Source organism: Cheilinus undulatus, linkage group 20, assembly GCF_018320785.1.
Source record: "Cheilinus undulatus linkage group 20, ASM1832078v1, whole genome shotgun sequence".
Classification (NCBI taxonomy): Eukaryota; Metazoa; Chordata; class Actinopteri; order Labriformes; family Labridae; genus Cheilinus; species Cheilinus undulatus.
Window position 1 is genome coordinate 19,835,118 of NC_054884.1, and position 23,026 is coordinate 19,858,143.

Consider the following 23,026-nt stretch of genomic DNA (forward strand, 5'->3'; position numbering starts at 1 on the left):
ATCTAACCTAAGTTAAGAAATCTGTAGTTAACATTTATTTAATCCTGGCAGGAATAATTTATTTTTATTTGTAACTGAAACATAAAATTACACTAACAGCTTTGAGAATATCCAAATACACAGACTTTCCCACCATGATTGCATATCCTGTTACAGCTGCAAACATAAAAACTGCCCACAAACATAATAAACCACAAATGTAACAAATGTCCCACAAATGCAATAACTTGCGCATTTGTTGGGAATAAATATTTTATGGGAAGGTAAAAAATCTCTGTCTTTTAGACATTCAAATAATTTCCTGTAAATGTAACTGAACATGAAAGCAAAATGTTTGTGGTCACTGTTTGTTGTAGCCTTTTTAAAACTGCCAGTAGCTTAAAGTCAGCTTAAGCTCAAGTCACACCAAAAATGTCATGAAAATTTTTGTTTGCCATGAAACAGGAAGTAGTTTTTTCAGAGTCTTAAAGCACTGGTAGAGCCATCAGTCTTAGCAAAGTTGATTAAAATGTGTTAAAACAGCACTCTGAGGAAATTATAAATAAGGTACAGAAACAATGTTTGCCAGATTTATTGTTTAACAATAACTTAAAATCCCTGTTCACTCAAGATTTGTTTTTAGTCTCAGGAAGTTTGTACCCTGTATGCTTAAGAGAGTGTAATGTGCTTAAATAGGGAGAGATATCAAATTTGATGAGCCAGCACACTCTTTGAACTGAAAAATTATTTATATATTCGGATCAAATGATTACTTTAATGTTAAATAACAGTTGAACAAGTGTACCTAATAAAATGGTTAATGAATGCATTTTTATATTATTTAGATTTGTCATGTCTGTCATTGTTCTTCATGTTTCAGATGGACCCCATTCAGAAGGCAGTGATCAACCACACCTTTGGCATGGCTCCGCCCAAAAAGAAACCCATCATTTCCTGTAACATCTGTCACCTGCGCTTCAACTCCACCGTAAGTCGCACTCTGTACAGTCCACCTTTTGTAGTTTCAGTGACAGCCAACAGTGTATATTTCTTACATTGAGCTCTCTTTCTGCTTGAATCTAGAAAACTGAACAGAAAAAAGCTCAACTGAAGCTGCAGGAATTTTGACCACTCAGCTATTTTTTGCAGAGTGAAGTCATAACTTAAATCACGCCAACTAAGAAAATATTTTCATAAAGTAAAGATGGTGAAAAATAAATATGATTAACTCTGAAACATTCTCAACATTTCATGTAAAGATCATGTATTCGTTTTTGAAATTCAATTTCCCACATATTTGTAACATATCTCACATTTTTGCATCCTGAAGCAGGCTATTCCCATCAGTCCAGTCGGTATAATCCTCCTCTTTTTTTTTAAGTCGACCAGTGTGTTTTAAAAGGAAAGCAGTCAGCTGGTTCTATAGCTTATACTCCTTATCATGCTTGCTCTTCATACGCAATTTGCTCCCTCTATGGAGTTGGTTTATACATATTTGCATTTAAATTGTTCGGAGGAGCCTGGCTGAATGACAATAACTCTTCTTTGGGAGTTTTGTGAAACTTGAAGGGAAGAGGAGACAGGTGAAGGCCACTATACTCTCTTGCTGCCTCATCTGTCTCTTTCACAGCCTCTCCTCTATTTTTTCACTCTGCTGTTTTTTTTTTTTGGTTTTTTTTTGGACACATTTTGGACAGGAGTTTGTTTTCTAGCTAACAGGTCTCCCCCTCCTTCCTCTCTGTTACTGCAGCCAAGCTGAGAGCAAAGAAGCTGGATGCCAGGTTGCAGGCAGGTACTGGGTCCCGACAGGGGCACTGCACTGAGCAGCTGGAATTTGCATTTGATAACGAAGATTAAGTAAAGGAATAGTTCAAAGTATTTCAAGTCTTTTCATATCTTATATACACTGGTTCTGTGAATAGTGCGTTTCATCTTTTTTTGTAGAAAGGACTTTAGAAAATTAAAAGAAAATACAATACTTTAGACCGTAAATCATATTTTAAACAAAAAGCTGCAGGGAGAGAAAGAAAGGGAACACTGTTCAACTTTTTATTGATTTTGTAAACCAATCACGGTCAATATAACTTTAACTTTTTATCACCAAAAAACACTTTTCAGAGTCAAAATGGAAACAGATTTTCACAAGGTAATATCAATTAAACAAAAATATGTAAGATAAATACATTACTGCATAAATATTCACCCCCCTCAAGTCAGTATTTAGTAGATGCACCTTTGGCTACAATCACAATGCTGAGTCTGTGTGGATAGGCCTCAATCAGGCTTGCACCTCTGTACACTGAAATTTTTACTTCATTCTTCTTTGCAAAAGGGCTCAAGCTCTGAAAGGTTGCATGTGAATTGAGCATGAACAGCCCTTTTCAAGTCCAGCTACAAACTTTCTATTTGATTGAGGTCTGGGCTTCGACTTTGCCACTCCAGAAAATTCACCTTGTTGTCTGTAAACTATTTCTGTGTAGTTTTTCCTGTATGCTTCGGGCCATTGTCATGCTTGAAACAAATCTTCTCCCAAACCATAGTTCTCGCAGACAAAAATTGTCCTTCAGGATTTTCCTATATTTTGCCGCATTCATTTTACCCTCTACCTTTACAAACCTTCCATGGCTGGCTGCTGCGAAGCATCCCCACAGTATGATGCTGCCACCACCATGCTTCACAGCAGAGATGGTGTTTTGTGGTGATGTACAGTGATTGGTGTCTGCCAAACATAGCATCTTGTCTGATGGCCAAAAAGAACCTTTTTGGATCTCATCAGACCGAAGAACTTTCTTCCACTTGACCATGGAGTCTCCCACATGCCTTTTTGCGAACACCAATTGAGATTTAATACATCTCTCATTAGTCTCCTTCTTGCATGGTCACTCAGTTTGTGAGGACGTTCTGATCTAGGCAGATTTACACATGTACCATATTCCTTCCATTTCTTGATGATGGATTTACCTGAACTCAGGGGGATGTTCAGTGCCTTGGAATTTTTTTTTCTATCCATCCTGACATAGACTTTTCAGTTGCCTTTTCTCTGAGTTGCTTGGAGTGTTCTTTTGTCCTTATGGTGTAATGGTAGCCAGTGACTGAACCTTCCAGACACAAGTGTCTTTATACTACAATCACTTGAAACACCTTCACCACCCTCAGGTGATCTCCATTTCACTAACTGTGAGACTACAAGCACCATTTGGCTGGACCTCTGTTGAATTAGGTCAGTCACTTTAAAGGGATGCAGTCACTCATCTTACATTATATCTTTTATTTGATTGATATAACATAGAGCAAATCTGTGTCATTTTGACATTTGAGAGGATTTTTGTTATTTTTTTGTCAAAAAAGCCAAATTCTATTGACCGTGATTGATTTACATTATCAATTAAAGGGTTTTGAATCACTTTATTTTAATGAGTATCCCTCTATGCTATAAATTTAAGGAAATATAAAATGGATATTATGAGACGAGGGATTCCTTTGAATGAACATGTACAACCTTTATTCTCACAGAAAAACTGCAGTGTCAAGTAGGATGAAAAACACAGGTATTATACATTTTGTGTGAGAGAATAACAAACTAAACCACTTCATAAATAACAGTATAACATCTACAGACATTATGATTTTTTTTGTTTAATTATTTAGTTTATTGACATGGTTTATCTCTCATAGAGAAGGAGAATGATTAAAAGTACATCCTGTAATTTAAGAACATTAGCAATTACTAATAAGTTGATATTAATACCAAGTAAGGCTATGCGTCATGATTTATTTGTAGGAAACAAATCTATGTAAAATCAGACTGTGAGCTCCAATACAGCAGAGATGGAACGGTCCTGGTTTCATAAGCAGGCGTAGGAGTAAAAAATTGGCTGATGAATTAGGCTCTTTCACTTGATTATTTGGGGTGAGCCCTAGAAATTATGCAATATTGTGCACCAAGTGTTTCTATTTTGTTACTGTGATAACAAAACAGTAGTGCTGCAACAAACAATGATTTCAATCATCAGTGAATCAGATGATTATTTTTGTTGATGAATTGGATGGAGGCTTTTTTTGCCCCCCCGAGGGGGTAAATCCCTTGGCAAAAAAATTAAACATGGATATTCCAAAGCTGTCAAGATAATGTTAGTTGTTAGATGTCTACATTCTTTAAAATAATTCTTGTGAATTCTGTTAAATTAAATAATTTGAACATGCCACAGAAATGAAAACAAATGATTTTTTAAAAAAGAAAATTATATTTTTTATATTTTTATCTTGCCTCTCTTCTTAAAAATATACATAAAAACTCTAAGATCATACTAATGATAACAGCCTGGGGATATGATTTGAATACAGGATACTGCTTTTATTGCGTCCTCTTGCAATATTTTAATCTTGGAAGAGCTACATGTACAGTAAGCCTCAGCCTCTTAAGGTTATTGACATAATAACATATAAACATTTATCACTCACGTATTCAACAAGCTAACGTTAGTTCGTTCATGATTGTTGTCAGACTGACCCGCACTCACGGACAGACACACAAACTCTCTCTCCTCTCTGTCACACATACACACACACACAGACACACACACCCAACTGCTCCTCTCGCCCTGTGACTGCAGCTCGCACTTTTCCTTCCTCTGTCCTGTTGAAGAGTAGTGGACAGTTACAACACAAAGTGAGGCAAATATCACGGATTACATGTACGCCTGACAGTCTATCGCTGTTGTTTTTATCCAGTCTCTTATCGTCACAGAAACTAAACTAAAGTTCTGCTGGAGCTTTTACAACAACAAGCTATTTTTAGATCGCTAGCGTCTCATCTCCATCATGAGACACAGTTAATGATGACTGTAACCACTCAATTTTTCTGCTAATCACTGTAGAATATAATCAGAGAACTGCTTAACTAAGCGAAAGTAAAGTTTATCAGCCATCTGTGTGTGACGTAAACAGCTCGGCGCCACGCCAAATGATGCCATAATCGCGCGACACAAGTCAATACGCAAATTCATTTCCAACACTTTCAATTATCGATTTTTAGCAATTTTTTGCAAGTGATTTGTTCATCTTTTTTTTATAGTGTCCAATTTTAGATATTTAGTGTGGAGAGAACCCTAAGTGATACAAAAGCTTAATTCAAATGTAAAACAAAGCAAATAAAACTTTATAGTGATTTAACAGTTTACTATGAAGGGCTATTTTAAATATTTAAAAGACTTTAAATTCAAGTGTATGTGTGCAGCCTAATGATTATAATGATAATAGCCTTTACCTATTAAGGATTTTAAAGAAGTTTTTAGAAGGTTTTTTACAAGGACAGCAATTAAAACAAAATAAAAAGTCAAACAGGAGGTTATAGAATCATGAGCAAAAAAATAAATTAAGAAAAAATGCCTAATTTAAGACAAATAATTTATTTAAAATAACATGAAAGGACAAAAAGGTCTTTTAAAGGAATTCGAAAAAGTAGAATTCAATTAAAAATTGAGAAAATCAGGATAGGTTTGTCGGTAATAGTGTGTCTTCAGAAGAAATTTATAAGAGATTATTGACTCAGCTGACCTGATCACCCTCGGACAGATCGTTCCACAGTTTTGGCTCACGCACTGTAAAAACTCTGTTCCTTTTGTTTTCAGCCTAGTATTTCAAACAACTGGAGGACCTTTGCCCAGGGATCTCAGTGTATGTGTCAGCTCATATGGTAATTAAAGGTCAGAGATGGGAGCAAGGCCATCTAGAGCTTTAAAAGTAATCTGAAAAATTCTAAAAACTAAAACATACAGAGAGTCGGTGTAAAGATGCTCTAACAGGAGCGATGCGGTCATGCTTCCTTGTTTTGATTAAAATCCTTGCAGCTGATTCTGGAGTTAATGTTTAGATTTCTGACTCTACATGTCATTAAAAGTTAAAATACATCAAATTCTAGAATATTTCTAAGATGATAGAAACAAGAATGTACAAACCTTGTGCTCAAGATTTAAATGACTGTTAAATCAGATACCCAGATCTTTTAAGCATGTTTGACATGATCCAATAAGGAGCCAGCAGAGGTCAGTTTTTCTTTCGACATGTGCTCTGGTCCATTAAAATGATTTTAGTCTTGTTAGAATGGAATTTTTAGGATTATTACTCAACATCGAGCTGTCAATATCAGCCAGGCGGTTGTTAACCATACAGTATACCAGGGTCTGTTGGTTTAACAGGCAGGTACAACTTAATATCATCTGTATAAATGACGATATCAAAGACTCACTACAGGCACTTTTGCAAACTGTGCTACATCAGTGGTTTCATTGTTATTAAGAAAATGTGTGGTCAAAATGAGTTATCACTTAAATGATTAGATTTTGGGAGTGATCCAGATCACCGTCTGGATCCAGGAATTTTTTTTAAAGGATTCTTTACTATCGGGAGATAGGGCTAATGGTGGAGGTCTGCGCTCTCCGAGTGCTTTTCTAGTTATGTCTGGTGAAGTGTCGGGGGAAAGCTCTACAGGAAGGCAGCAGCCATGAACTGAGGCTACTGCAACTTCTAGTGCCAGGAGTTCATCACAGTTTAAATAGCATTATTGACAGAGGTTTCAAGCTCATGTTTACAAAAAAATTATAGGTCGTTAGTTTGACCGACTCGTTAATCTTGCGCTAGCTAATTTGATAAACGAATTTAACCATGAATCACACGCATCCCTATTCTAATTATTTAGTTATAGATTTGCACATCTCATTTTGACAAGTTTAGAGCAGACAGGACTTTACGCCCTCCCTGAAATCTTTGGCACCACACCTTTGGGTGCCCGATCCCAATTTGGGAACCACTGCTTTAAAAAGGAAATACTGACCTTAAATGGTCTCTGATGTGTTTTGACAGATTAAAAAATCACATATTTTGAATGTTCAACAGTCCAGCCCTTACATTTTAGTCTCATTTTAGTCTGCTTAACAAAAACTAAACTTACTTTTTGTCAGAGATTTTATTATCAAAGATATTTTTCTAGCTTGTCTTGGTCTCGTCTTCCTCATGGGAATAAAAGGCAGTTGACAAACAAATTCAGTTAACATTGGTTCTAAGCAGTAATGATCGTTAATTTGGCCTTATCTTGTCTATTACTGTGAAAAATAAGTAAAACACGCTTAAAATGTAAACTTTCCTGCATTTTTTCTGTATGAAGGTATGATGTCTGCAGAAATCGCATCTATGCTACAAGACCAGTGTGCATGATAAGAAAAGACTTGAAAATATATATTCCTTTAAGGCTGCTCTCACTGAAACAGCATGAGAGATTCAGGCCTGAGGGATGATATTCTAATGTTGCTGCCCTTTGATGGAGGATGGACGTTGCTCTGTGTGTTTATAACTGTTTGACATCAGTGCTGAGACGATGCATAAAGGTGTCAGTCCTGACAGACTCCTTCAGATGTCTTTAACAGGGTTGTTGTTCTGTTTCCCTCAGACGCCTTTTCTGTGTTATTCTCTCTTGAAGTCACTATGGTGGAGCATAGTGATCTCATACTACACTGGTAGTATGCAGACGAGAGCAGATTCATCCCTCTGACTCAGTTGAAAGTCACGCTGAATGGTTTGTGTGCGCTGACATTCAACGCAGCCAAAGGGCACGGTCACCCTTTGCTTAGCCCCAGATTTCCCCACACACACTTTGACCCACATTGGTACCCTTTCTGTTTGTGTAGAAGCCTTAGCTTCATGCACAGTATTGAGGCAGGACTTGTAGACCTCCTCCTAATGCACTGAGTGTGAAAAGATCATCAGTGCAGACTGAGCTCAGAGGCTGTGCGGTGGAATAGTGTGTGCCTGGAAAATTGTATGGATAATTTGAGCATTGACAAATTATCACAAGGAGTCATTGATGACTTTATCACTGTTGGTTTTTAAACAGGACCGTCTTTCTAGACTCTAGCATTGCAAAAAGTGTGTTTAAAAGGATGAGGCTGGCATTTTTCATATTTTTCAAACTGCAAAAATTCAGGACAGAAAAACCAAACAAATACTACATTTGTTCAACTTCAGGTTTACCTCTTTAAATATGTCTCAGATACCCTTTTTGAATTTAGTTTTCACAGAGCCTGGTAAGTTTGATGAATTGTCTGGCCTATTTTTAAGCATATCCACTAAAATAAGATGAAATGTTTGAAGAGACTGTTTTAGTGGTGGATTAAAACATGTTTGGAGCCAGCAGGTATTTACAGCTCAGGGCTGTATTTATGAGATTAAGTAAAAGTGAAAAGTGTCTGTTGACATTGTGAAGAAGGAGCAAACCACAAAAGAAGAAGGCTCATTGAAGTGTATTATCAGTAGTTTATCTATGAATAATTTGATTTAATTGTATTCTTTTCATTTATTTTTGTTTGTTTGTATTTCTCTTTATTTAGACACCAAATTCTGACTGAAGTCCACAACAAATACATGTTAGTGATTGATGAGCTATGGATTTAGTCCACAAAAACTGCATTTATTTGTTGAAAAAGAGAAAATATTGCCAGATGTATCTTTTTCCACCTCTATTGTTTGGTCATTTAGTACCTCAGATACTTTCTCCAAACTGTTTTATCTTTTGAAAGAAAGCTACAGTGTCAGCCGATTTCATGAAAGATGCTCTGACATGTCAGTAACTATTGAAAGAAATGATGGCTGAATTCCAATGAGCTGCTTCAGTTCTAACTTCCTGATTTATATTTTTCATCTCTGCCCCACTATCATGCAAATGGAGATAAGCCATTGTCAGTCTTGGCGTCTCCCTACACTGGTGTCGGCTCAACATGGCCTGACTGTGCCTGGCTTTGATACTAGGCAATGCCATCACTGCGTGGCCCTTCAAAACTTCTGTGATATTGAACACAACAGTGGGGGGCATCGATTCCTGGCTCTTGGCCTGTGGTTTTTGTCGCAACTATGAGACAAATTTTGTTCCAGACATAGTTGAAAGCAGCGAAACAAAATACAGGAGAGATTTAAAATTATTACAGCAATAACAATGAGAGAGATTTGATTTCTGTGATGTACATCCCTCTTGCGGAGACGATACTCTCAAACCAGTCCGTGGTCAACTGTGTCTTAACTTCACATTTTAGTATTGGCATAACGCAATCAAAATCTCGCCAGAGGGATACAAAATGAAGTATAGGGCACAATCCTTATTGTAAAATACATTTAAAAAACAAGTATTAATATTAGTTTTTTATTTAATCATTGCGCAAAATACAAAGATATACACATGGTTTAAACACAGTCAGCAGTCATGTTTTAGTAGTGTCTGAACAGGCAGACAGCAGTAAACTGTTTGCATAGATAGATAGTCATTTATTGTCATTGTATTGTAAAAACACAATGAAATTATGTTTGGCAGTCTCCTCTGTAGCAGCAAACACAGTTGTCCAAGCGGTGGTTAGAAATCCGCAGGCTTCCATCCTGCTGGTGAGGGAGTGGGCACCCAGGAGAAAAAAGCTTGGTACGACAGGTTTGTGTGGGGCTGCTCTTAGCCCAGCCTGCAGCCCAGCTTGTTTGCCCTGTTTCCACCTTCTCCCACAATGCCGTCTCTGTCTCCTCCCCACCGGCTGTAGGTGTCGTGCTGCTCTGCGTCCTCCTGCTTTTGGTCTCAGAGCACCCTGTTCTCCAGATAATCTCCGTCGGGAAAAATGTAAACTCTGTGGGCATGCTGTCAGTTCTGGTGTAAGTGTAGGGCTTTGTTTTGCTGCTAGTGATGGAGTGTCGGGCTGCTGCGTTCATACATGCCACCCCATCCTATCTCAGTAGGTAGTATTCAGTAGTCTCCTGTTGATCAGGCAGTGTTCCATGGCAGTTACTGGCAGTTGTTGTTAGCTTTTAAGCTAGCCAGGAGTTGTCGTTGAGACTGAGGTCTTCTTTTTCACCTTTTTTGGGTTTTTCTTGATGGAAATTTCACATACTTTCTCTCAAAGGTGTCCTGGACCGTCCATCTTCATTTTTTCATAGGTTTCAACATATGATTATAAACTTAATTGTGAAAAAAACACTACAATTCCAAGATATAACTCAAGAGTGCATCTTTCTCATTGCCAGCTGCTCTGGTCACCTATCCTACAGTCTTATCGAATTACACTACCCACTTCCAGAAGTGCAAAGAGAGTAAACAAAAGATAAAACAACTGCACTGATAAGGAAAGCATTACATAGCATTACAAACTTATTTTGAAAACCAAAAGGGAATTAAGTATTATATTTATCTTTCTATTGTATTGGTTTTACACCAGTTTTAAACCCCAACAATAAAAACACCTTTTAATACCTCTTGTAGCTTTTTGTACGGTAAACTTACAAACAGGTTTTGCTCTGAACATAATGCAAATTATTTTGAAATAAAAGAAATCAATTTGATGATATGTGAAGTTAGAGAAAGACGACTTGTGTGAGCAAATTTATCTGCCTACATATGGATTATATTGGCAGTGCAATTATTGACTTTTTTTTTTAAGATGTAAGGAGTAGTAAGTGAGCAATAAATTACATATCAAGTGTCATGATTGAATATAACTGCAGAATTTGACATTTTTCTTAACTTTTCTGGCCTCGGGACCCACCAGTCTGTCTTACGACAGATTGCGACCCAAGTTTCCAAAAAAATTTCAACAACGCATGTTTAGTTAATTGAATATGTTACAGTTTGGACCATGATTGGACCAAAACACCTGATATAAAAAGAAAAGGGACAAAACTGACAAATTTTATACCCTCTTTCCCCATCATTATGTGTCCATTTTTACCAGTTTTCCAGAGAACTTGTGAAACTACTCCATTATTATGGGAAAAGTAGCCATTTATTGCAAGAAGAAGAGATGAATTAGTTGAAATATTGGTCAAACATTTAAATTTACCCAATTTTACAGTGAAACAGGAAAAAATAAAAGGTTTCGATGCATGTCCAATAAGGACTTCAGGACTTTTTTTCCCAGACACCTAGTCGCAACCCACTGAAAACTGCTCCGCAACCCACTTTTGGGTTTTGACCCACCAGTTGAGAACCACCGGTATAGTCAATATGTTGTTTGTACATCAATCTATGGTCAATCACAGTTAGGGGTGACCCAGAATAGTTGGTGATTTGACGATTCGATTTGGAGTCTGATTCAACTATGAACCTCATAGTCGAATGTTGTTATGTAACCAAGATCGTACCATTCTGACTACATGAGGCTGCTAGTTTCTGTTAGCCGGCATTTGCTGGTCATTGGCCCGAAAAAGGGCGGAAGTCCGGCAGATAAACATGCAAATGACCAGATAAGTAAATACTGAATACTTACATATTATATTTTGTGTAACGTAGAAGATATGTTGCAGGAATGCGTTAATATAAACTAAAAGTTGCCTAATCTTACTACATCTACTGTCCTGCAGTGCTGGGGTTATCTCCTCGGACAGGAAGCACATGGCTAATTATGTATGCACAAAAACATCAAAGCAAATCTATCTCTCTGCACGTGCTCAGTATTGCTGGGGACTATGCAGGGAAAGTGGGAAAGTTTGACCAGAACTTTCTCGTAATGCAGAATTTTAATCAAAGTGAGGTTTTCCTGGTTAACCAAAGACTTAATATCATCACCGGTATGGAGGGATTTTGTGTCATTGCTGCAAGTAATGAAGAGGCTGAAACAAAGGGAACTGTATAGCTGAGTGTCATAAACTCTGTTGCAGCAGCAGAGAGAGAGAGGCCTACACCGAGCAGAGTTGTAGTGGACTTCGATAAATTACCTATGACCAATCCTCAGATAAAGTTGGATTGTAGTCAACACAGAATCACGTCGTGTAGAAGGGCATGGAACACTTGGAGCTTATAACGAAGGCTCTGTCTCTCTTCCTGGCTAATTAGAAGAAGTAGTCTTGGATAAGACGTTAATGAGAGGAGGACTGGACCGGACCGTCTGCTGTGGAGCTTTTGTCTTTTCGGGACCAGTAAAGATAAACCAGGATGGTTGTATTTCCAGCTTTAGCAGAGGTTACAGTTATATCATCATGAGGACTGATATTAGCAACTGACGGTAAGACTCATTTTTCATTTGAAATGTAGAGTTCTAACGCAGTGTTCAGTTAAGAGAGCACTTCTGTTATGTGTTCCGATGCTTTGTTGTTGTCGGTGGAGGATGGTATTTGGCTGTTGTAAGCTGCAAAGTTATGATAGCGGCCAAAGTGCTAACAGGCTGTCAGTGCTAATGTGAAGCTAACTGTTGTTTTTGAGTTTAACGTAGGCGTATATTGTGTAACTGACTGTGTGTGTAAGGAAAAGTGCACAGCTTTCATTTTGATACTTTAAACCACTTACACAAAAAATAAGAGACAGATAATGCATTTTGCTGCTGTTAATTCAGCAAAATAATATTAAAGCAAATGTCCGGTAGTTGTTCTAAATGGCCAGAATTCTTGAGGACTGCCTGTCATTTTGATCGGGGACAAAAAAGTCTAGCGGAAATGCTGTTCGACTATTAGTCGACTAAAAGCAAAATCTGATGAATCAAATTCGACTATGAAAATCCTTCGTCAAAGACACCTCTAATCATAACCCCAATCTTAAACCTTTTTTAAATAAATATTACAGTTTTTATGTTGCCATCAATTTCCTTTTGATTTAAAAACATGAATTTAGTTTTCTCATTATTGAGATACAGCTTATTGACGGCAAACCAAGTTTTGAGACGTTCAAGCTTCCTTTCAACACAACAGTAATTACAGTACTTAATTACAGTAAATTACACAGTAATTCTCTTAAATTCTTAGCAGAACTAAATTATTTTTTATCATCTGCAAGTAATACATTTTGAATAAAATTGTCAATGCCAGTTTAACTCAGTTTCTAGAGGCAGTCATATACTGGGGCTTTAATCCTCAGCCCACTGGTGGCAGAATCGATTCTTGCGAGGCATGTTTGGCACATGTCTTCCCCTACTCTCTCTCCCCATATTTTTCTCCCGATAAAGGCAAAAGCCCCAAAAGATAACCTTTAAATATGAGATTGCAAATATTAACTGACATGAAGAATAAACTGTCTTGGACCAATCACTGCTCCACAGCTTGCCTTCCTTAATTCTGACACCATATCATGAATTTGAATAGGAATGAAGCTTTTCAGCTGATAGAGTCAAGATGAGTTGAGCTGGAGCCACACAGTGGTAGAGCACCATTATAAGTAACTTTACTGATGGTGTTTCAAAATATCAACCATAAATATGCCATTTCTCTTCAAATGTAAGAGACTGATAGCTCAGATATCAAATAACTAATATTACACTGTATATAATAGCATACTTAACTGTTTCAGTGTTTGTTTTTGCATGTCAAATATTTAGATTTGATATGCTGTTTTGAAATTTAGGTGCGTTTGATATAATATAAATTCATGTTGCCTCAGTTGTTCCTTTGGTGATGGTATTCTCCTTCTTGCTGTCAGCTGATCTTCTGTTCAGCATTTCCTGCTTTATCTACAGCCACCAGAATCACTTTGGGATCTGCATGAATCTATTGCCACAAGTGTGTTCCCTCTCAAAGTGGAAGGCAGAAAGTTTTTTATTTTTTATTTTTTATTTTTCCCCCTGCTGTGGAAAAACGTACATGGGCTATTTAGTGTCAGATTAAATCAGTGCACAGATGAGCCAGTGTGCTCAGAGGATGGTCATGCACTGCCATGAGTCCTTCTGATGCTCATTTGTGCACAACCATGACAAAGATGATAATCAAAACGGAGATGTGACTCTTCCTCCGAGTCAAATGTTCAACAGCATGATAACTCCATGGAAGCATGTGAAACAGATGGAAAGATTACAGTTTAGTGGTTTATGCTGCTAATTTAATCATGCCTGTGATTCCATACCGTACACTGACTTTCTCCTCTGTTTGTTCTGCTCATTGGTGCATATTTCTGTCTGTGTTTGTTTGTGTGCGTGTCATGGTCAGACCCAGGCGGAGGCTCACTACAAAGGTCACAAACACGCTCGCAAGCTGAAGGCCCTGGAGATGCAAAGGAACAGACAGAAGAACGGATACAGTCCATCTGCAACAGGAAGAGACAGAGAGAAGGGGGCGATGCAAGTAGACTCACATTTTAAAGACAAGACAGGTACAAATATTTATTTTTTGAGGCAACCATCCCTCTCCATTCTCCAAGTAATTTGTCTTAATTACAGTGACGTAGGCATTAAGGTCTGCTAGCTGCCACTCAGCTGGTTAATTATGTGTTATTACCTGTCTTGCTATCACTGGCTCCAGCAGATAGATAATTACACCAATCAAGCCAAGACATTCTGAGGCACTTAAAGAAGATCTGACGATGCATGAAGTGGTTTTTAGTTTCTCTGATTTGCATGTAAATCTACAAGAGCACAACACAGCTCCTACTCACAGTTTCTTGATCAAATTATGAAATGCATTGCTACTTTGCTGAAGGAATTTCAAAAAGTTAAGCCGATTATTTAAAGATAGATCGAGGTATGTCGTATGAGTCTGTAAATGCTTTTATATAAGAATCAACAAGAGTATAGTTTTATTATAAACAGTTTGAGGCAGGGAACACTGGCTCTTAATGGTGATTACAGTGACAGAAGAACAGTTTACATGCAATACAATTGGTCCTATTTGTTTAGATGTGGAGTGTTTAACGGCCCTGTAAGCACAGAAAAAAACCCCAAAATAACAGTAGTGGCCTTTTATGGCAAATGAGGCTGTAATTTTTCTGTATTTTTATGGTACATGACTGAAACTGCAGTCAGGGGTAGGTGTCAGATAAGACAGTTCACAGCATAAGAGACAGTCTTTCAGCTCTTAAACTGCCCTTCATATGATATTCTTTTGGCTTTTTACAACCCCAATTCTGAAAAAAGTATGTATTTCGTGTAAAATGGAAATAAAACAAAAAGGCAAATTTCATAAACCAATAATTTACTCACAATAGAACATAAACAAGGCATCAGATACTGAAACTTAGACATTTTACTATTTCATAATAAATAATATAAGCTCATTTTGAATTTGATAGTGAAATGCAAGTGGTTCTAATGAAAAATATCCGGAGGAGCATTTTGGAACTAATTCGTTTAATTGGAAACAGGTAAGTAAAATAATTGCGTGTAAAAGGAACATTGTTGAAAGTCTCAGAAGTAAGGATGGGCAGAGGTTCAACAATCTGTGAAAAAGCTGCGTCTAAAAATAATGGAACAATTTCAGAAAAATTTTACTCAGCATAAAATTGCAAAGATTTTGAATATCCCACCATATACAGTACATAATGTCACCCTAAAGATTCAGAGAATCTGGAGAATCTGCACAAGAGACAAGGTCTACTCTCAGGCGGCACTTTATTAAAAACAGACATGATTCTGAACTGGAAATCACTGCATGTGCTCAGGAACACTTCCTGAAATCATTGTCAACACAGTTCACAGTGCCATCCATAGACGCATGATAAAGCTGTATCATGCAAACAAGAAGCAATGTGTGAACACGACACAGACACGATGATGTCTTCTCTGGGCAACACCTCATTTAAAATGGACTGAGGCACTATGGAAAACTGTTCTGTGGTCAGATGAATAAAGTTTGAATTTCTTTTTGGAAATGTTTTTAAATGATTTTTTTAAATTATTATTTTAGAGGCATGTTTATGACAGGGTAAGGGAGAAAAGCTGTTCAGCTTAGCGGAAAACATGGCGTGTTGTCTAGCTCCACTCTGTAGAGTTAAATAGGTACACTTGGTACCCCAACAAATGATGATGGTATGGATCAGTTATTTTGGTTCTTTCCCAACTTTTCACGATGGAAACACAAATAGTTGTGCACTGTATCGAACCAAACTGAGTGCAGTGTACAAATTAGAAACTGCAACAAAATGGTAGCTTGCAGTTGCAGTTCCTTTTTTAATATGTCTTTGATGTAGCATCCAGCCTTCTTACAGCAACAATAAGCATGTCATATCTGTCATAGCAGTTACTGTGACAAAACACAGCCTGTTTCAGTGCTAAAACAAATTATTAAAACTGTTGGAAATACTTTAGATAATTTAAACACTCAACTAAAAATTCATTGAAGAAAAGGATTAGTAATTTTACAAATAATGTAGTTTCAGAAAACTTATAGATATAGTACCATTAAACATCCCCTGATCTTTAATACTTGAGAGTGTGAAGGTAAGAGTTTAGTTATAGCCCTGGATCTCTGCAAATTTTTTAAATTTTCAGTTCAACTTTATTTATAAAGCGCTCAAACATTAAAGCACAACAACAAAAGATAGATCATAAAAGTCAAAAAAGGAAGAAAATAAATGGTGTAAAAAGAAAATAAATATAAAATGATAAAAATGTATTTATAATAATTTTGATAATAGTACAATAATAAGAATGTGAAAAAAGTAAGGATTAAAAATATAAAAATAAAACCATTTAGGAACATATGAATTACAATCTGAGAGTGGATGACCTAACATAAAACCAACTTAAAAAATCTGACAAAGGTTGCAAACAATATAGAAAATGTCATTGTCTACAGAGGAACAATGTCTCCTTCCCTTCTTCACTGTTTCTAGTTTTCCCTCTTTATTTATCCTCTTCTTCCTATTTTCTTCCATCACCTATCATTTTCCCTCTAACCACACGATAATAAGCCTGTTTTATTCAGCGGTTACCATGGTTATTGATTGACGGTGACAGAGGGAGCTTCAACATAAAAGGCTTTGTAATGATGTAGACCGGGGACGGAGGATTGGAACGGTGGGAAGACAAAGAAAAGATGCTAGAATTAAACATAGATGCTAAAAAAGAAAAGAAAAACAGAGTGGATAGGGATAAGAGTATAATTACAGGGTAAGATGGACTAAATTTAAGAAAGTAGGCCCGAAGAATGAGGAAAACAGCATTTGAAACATTTGTTTGTAGTACTTATGTTGTGTTGTGGTGTAATTTAACTTTCTCTGGTCTTGCATTTACATTGTCTAACAGTATTTAGCACTGTCTGCCACCCAGGTCATAAACACACAACCGGCAACAAGAGAAAAATAAAAATGATCACAAGGCTAAAATCATAATAGCCATGAAACATATATTTCAACAAATTTGAACAATAAAACGGCTTCACATATGGGAAAATGTAGCTCTGAAGCTCTTTTAGTGACTTTTAGCTGATGTCTCAATTGTAAAGGTTTAGAAAAGGTCATGGACACTTCATGCCACAAATCTTCATCTTCATCGATTAAAGTTTGATTGAACTGTAGTTTATTAAAACTTTCATGGCATGGGGTAGGTGTGCAGTTTTTTTTTCTTCTTCTTCTTTTAAGCTTTTTTGGTAGCCTTGCACCTGAGTGATGTGTATAATTCTCCTCTATCTAACCTTTAGTTTTTAATCTTTAAGATGTTTTTTGGGGGCTTTTTATTCCTTTATTTACAACAGGGACAGGGATGAGGGAGTAGGGGAGAGGCATGCTGGAAAGGAGCCGCAGGCCAGACTTGAACCAGGGCCAGCAGCGTACATGGGATGTGATCTAACTTCTGCACCCCAGATTCTTGCAACTTTTACCATTTTTTAAGAATAGCATTGATAGAGCACGATTCGACCTGATAATTTATTAAACATGCAACGAATTCAGAAGCCAAGGAGAGATATTTTTCTCAGGGGTTGGTTAAGACCAAATCGCAGCTACAATAGATTATTAATGTGCATAGTGGACTTACATTCATTTGCCAGCAAATTTGAAGAAAACATTTTCTTCAGTTTGGAAAGTCAGTTGGTTGGCACTGCTGTGCCAGCACTTTTTTATTACGCTCCAAGACAGAGTGCCCCATAGTGGACAGGGCTGTCTCTCCTTCCTCACCTGGTGACAAGGCTAACAGTTAGAGATGTACAGGTTCCTGTGGATAAAAAGACATGTATGAAATGTGTAAGCCTCTGAATGAAACCTACCGGAGCTTTAGTCCTGCCAGTGTGAACACAGAGTTAAGAACAACAAACTAAGTGGGAGTCTGACTCCATTCTCCATTTAGAAAGTAATTACTTCACAATAAATAATGTAGGGTATATGTGATTTTTCAAAATATATCAAGCCTTTCAAAAGGAACCATATGATTGGCGGATTATCTCAGTCACTGGTGCAGGAACCTCATTTTCAGGGGCTACAGTCTTTGCTGCACACTCAACCTTAGCCTTTGATGCCGGTCTACCCCACTCTCTTCTCACCTCTTTTGCTCCATCAGTATGTTTATGATTTGTTCACTTTTTATTTACTCATGGAACAACTGCCATGTTCAATCTGCCTCCACAGGCCCAGTTCATCCCCAACCTGCACAGCAGCAACTAGAAAATGTCCTGGGGAGCTCAGCAGCATCCACTCCTTCCTCACAGCCGTCACCCACAGACGAATCCTTGCCTCACTCTCCCCCGCTGTCTCCACGGGTCTCGCCTGGTCCTCAGCCTCTTGATCCATCTTCAGACCCTGCGCCAATGGAAGGCTGCAGCCCAGCCACTAGTACAGCATCACCCTCAGACACTCAGCAGGGCTTCCCAGGGGGCGAGGAGGAGGAGGTGAAGGTGGAGGAAGTGAAGAGCAACAAGAGAAAACATTTCCACTGTCCCACGTGCAAAGTGACAGTCAATTCCAGCTCCCAGTTGGAGGCTCACTGCAGTGGTAAATACTACAGTGCTACTGAAATTGCTTCATACTGATTAGTCAGTCAATATTTTAATTTTTGGAGGAAAATTGACAAGAATTTGAATGCTGACGTTTTTTTCCTCCTCTGAATCAGGCTCTAAACACAAACAGATGCTGGATGGTCACAACAGCAGTCAATCACAACGCAGGGTTAAGATGATATCATCACCCAGGTCCAATGGACGAATTAAGCAGCGAATGGGCTCAAAGACCAGAGTGGTTCTGGGTGTATCCAGCCAGCCCTTTCACTGTGAAATGTGCCAGGTGTCTGTCAACTCAGAGACACAGCTGAAGCAGGTATGTGGATGTATCTCAGTTTTATAAATGCAACTAATTTTAACCCCAGTAGTAAAAAAATTCAACACCTGAAATATCAAACCCTTTGTTTTCTGAAAGTAAAACTACCCAAGCTGACACTAGTTTTGTTTATAAGTCAGTCTTTGTCACAGCTCTGTCTATCTGTGTCCTTTTTTAGCACATGAACAGCAGGAGACACAAAGAGCGTTTGGCTGGGAAGCCTGTCAAGGTCAAGTTCACCCCCTATAATAAACTACAGCCCAGTGCTATTTTAGCGGTAAGACACAACACTTGCTTGATTGCTTGTGGTTCATGCACTGTATTAACAATGCATTTATACACTCAGCAGATACCAGTAGTGTTCTGAAACTCCAGCCCCGTAATCTGACTCTGGGTCATGTGACTGCAAAAAAGCTATCGTAGCCTCTGCACTGCACCTGTAAGTTCTCAGGCATTCCCTCAGGAGCGGCAGACGGGAGTGGTGGTTCCCATTTTTAAAACAGGGACAGCCTCTTGTGAATAAGTTAACATGACCTGCCGTGTACAGAGCACACTGAGTAGTTAGATGAATGTAAACTAGCTATATAAGCTCAAATCCCTTTATCATTTGTTTCACACAGGCCAACATCATACTGTTAGTGGGAATGCAATGAGACCTGGAAAAACAAGTTAGAATTCACACATATTGCAATACTCTTTTGTTGACTAGCCGAGGAGATGATCTGCTTTTGACTTCTTTTGTTTGACTTAGTCACTGAGGAAGAGAGTTTATATAAAAGATATAAAAAAAATAGATTTTGCATTTTTTATGCCTTATTGATAGAGGAGGGCAGTGGATAGAATCGGAAACAGGGATAAGAGAGTGGGAAAGAGACGCGGAAAATGGTGCCACAGGCTGGACTTGAACTTGGACAGCCTGCGTACGTGGGCCGCACCTTAAACCACTAAGGCCACAACATCTTGCATTTCTAGTGTGATAGAATTTTTAAAAAATCATAAATTGATTTCAGCCTCAGTAAAACTATAAAAACCATGATAAAACCATGTGGTGATCCCAGTATTCTTATAGTATTCTGTCATTCCATCCTTATTTGGTAGCCTTTTCACAGGAAGTATATTATTAACTTTTTGTAAGTGAATTGCCAGCCCAGCTGTAGATTTCCTTTTTTTCATTTTGAAATTCTTTCTCTTTGTTTTCAGACTAAACTGGCCCTGCAGAAGCAGCTATCCAAGGCCCTGCCGGCAGGGTTCCTGACCAACCCCCTCAACCCAGCAGCCTTGTGCACCATGGCATCTGGACCACTGGCACTGCGGCTGCCACCCGGCCCTACAGCCATCATCCAGGGTCCCCTTATCAGCCCCACGCTCTTCAGGCCTGCACCAGGACCATTAAGGGCTACACATGCACCCATTATCTTCTCTCCTTACTAGCAATGAACAAAGCTAGGTCTGACAGATGAGTGTATCTCAGCCAGAGGACAAAGCATCTTGAGGACACAATGCTGTGACTGCGAAAACAGAATATCAGCAAGTCAACTTTGGCAGGTTTCAGTCATAAGAACAGTATGCACTAATCCACAGCGTGGGTTGAGAATTCTGCGCTGACTGATCAGTTGCCCCACCCTTGGAAAGGAAGAAGGGTCACTCAGCTGTTTACCCTCAACAACAAACTGAGGAGTGCATGTTCCCGGGGTCTGGACCACTCTGGAAGCCATAATGATGAGCATCTCTTGGATTTATTTATAAGATAATAAAAGACTAATACAGCAAATTATTTAAATGGTAGTAAGTGTTTATTGCTTAAAACTTTTACTTTGAAAGTGTCTGGTTGTTTTCTGAGAGAACACGGACAGTTTTTCATGTCTGCTTAAAAATACTTCAGCCAAATCTAAATCATGAAGATACAGATGATGTGAACCCCTCGTTAAAACACCAACAAATTTTACAACACAAGTAGATCCATAACTTTGTGGTAATGGAGACATTACAAATTAACATATCTACAGCCGCTGCTGGTTTGGATGCTTTATTATATTATTTATTAATGAATGATGAATGATGAATGAATTAGTTCATGGTATTTCTGTGACTTTCTCCTTGTGTGAAGAGGCGACAATCAACCATCATCCACTACAAATACTCTATATGTGAACATAAGAGATTACATGCTTATTATGAGAGCCTGTTATTTAAACCATAAGATTCAGAGCTCCTGTGTCTTTGCTATGATCAGTTAAATGAAGATTATATGGTGATGGCTAGAAAAATAAAAATATGTTAACAGCTTGATGCTGTTTTTGTGCAATATGAAGACAGGTTTTTGTGTGATTTTCCCAAATTCAAAATAATTAGTCACTATTATATTTCACAGAGTTGAATGAAAACGTCATTACCCCACCCCCCCCTTTCACCTGATTGTTCTACATCATTACAAGCAATATATATTAAGTATTAACTGGAAAAATTAATGACTATTGTAACTGTGCATCGATTGCAATAATGTAAAATATTAAGTGTTGAAAATGTAAATACTGTATTCTACATGGTCTTATAAAAAGTACTGTTTTTTTACACTGGGGTTGTTTCTTTACACATTTTTACATCTTTAAAGTTGGCATAGGCTTACCTCAATATTCCTGTTGACTGATGCGTTCTCACAGTACTTGTGCTGTATATATGTACAGTAATGTGCAGAAGTTTTAGGCATGTAGAGCACTAACGGTTCTTCACAGGTCCTGATGTCCCACAAGACCGGGCTGAAGAGAGGAGGGAGGGTGACCAGAGTCAGTGTCGACACATTTGGCATGTACGTGTGTCGCTCAGCAGCCAAGGTCGAGCTTAACAGCATTTTTTGTCCAGGCCTTTGCACCCCTGGTAATACGCCCAGTAACCACAAACAGTTTTCAGGTGCTTAGAACATACACACGACAACCAGGGGGTTGTGGCAACCCTCCTACCAGCCCTAACAGTACCCTAGGCTATGTTTTAAGCACCACATCTACCCATATTTCTGCCCTAAAGCTGCGGTTTTTGTTTTGTTTTCATCAGATTATTTTCCCATGCCCTTGGTAATGTACAAAGACATCCAGAGCAAGACCTGGGTTGTGTCAATCCTCCTTCCTGCCTGATGGGGCCCTCAGGTGGGCATACTCGCCATTACACGCCTTACTTCGGCCTCAAATTTCAGCCCAAACATGCCTAAAACTTATGCACAGTACTGTATATATGTATATTATGAGGCTTAGAAGTCCGAGGATCATCAGTCCAAAACCCAAGGTAGTTTGATTCTATAAGAAAACCTATTTTAACTCATGCAGAGAGTCCTGTGCAACACCACAAGCTTCCTGTAAGTGAGCCTGATGCTGTGTAGGAGCAGAACAATAAATGACAGTCATCAGCATATAACTGAAAATTTTCATTTGGTACAGTTTAATTTATAGCGTTGGTGTCAAGTGTAAATAATAGGGCCCCAAGAGCCAAGCCCTGGGGCATGCCATTTTTTACTTAAAGATATTCAACTAGATGTTAAGAAAGAGCAAACTTTAGCTAGTGGACCTCTGCATTTATTAAACCCCATAACTCATGCTGTTTATTTGGATTCTGCACTCAAAACAGAGACATAGACCCTTGTAAAAGAGATCTTGATCTCAACAGGTTTTGTCTGGTTGAATAAAGGTTAAATAAATTTAAAAAATAGAAGCATATGCTGACTATTGACTTAGCTTGATAGAGAAGTACTTCATCTAGAGAAGAAGGTAAACATAAACTGTTGTTTATGGAAGCCATTTATGGGTCAGGGCCAAGAGTGGGCCACAAAGCTATTTATTGGGTCTTAGCAAGCAAGTTTGATTTTTTTCAATGCCTTAGCGTGCCTGGGAAAAAATTAGGTAGCCTTACATTCATGTTTTATTTTACTCTGTTGTGCATGATAACAACTAAATTCTAGTTGTTTTCTTGAAGTCTTGACTTGAATTGTTCCTGTTTTCTGGAAAACAATTTTGGTGTACTGATTTTGAGATGTGAATTTCTCGAGATCTCAAGAAAACAAAATTTTGATGTTATTATGGGAAAATAGAGCAAAATAAAATA

At 38.0% G+C, this 23,026-nt stretch overlaps 1 protein-coding gene across 1 annotated transcript in view; it reads left to right on the plus strand.

Annotated features, from left to right (window-relative positions):
* LOC121528522 (zinc finger protein 385C-like) overlaps positions 1-21,386 on the plus strand; it is a 112,824-nt gene extending 91,438 nt beyond the window's left edge. The window contains exons 4-9 of the mRNA XM_041816021.1: positions 860-967; positions 13,906-14,068; positions 18,254-18,616; positions 18,735-18,937; positions 19,116-19,214; positions 20,138-21,386. Of these exons, the coding sequence (XP_041671955.1) occupies positions 860-967; positions 13,906-14,068; positions 18,254-18,616; positions 18,735-18,937; positions 19,116-19,214; positions 20,138-20,368 (1,167 nt within the window). The 3' untranslated portion in view covers positions 20,369-21,386. The remainder of the gene's footprint in view (positions 1-859; positions 968-13,905; positions 14,069-18,253; positions 18,617-18,734; positions 18,938-19,115; positions 19,215-20,137) is intronic.
* Positions 21,387-23,026: the final 1,640 nt, after the last annotated feature.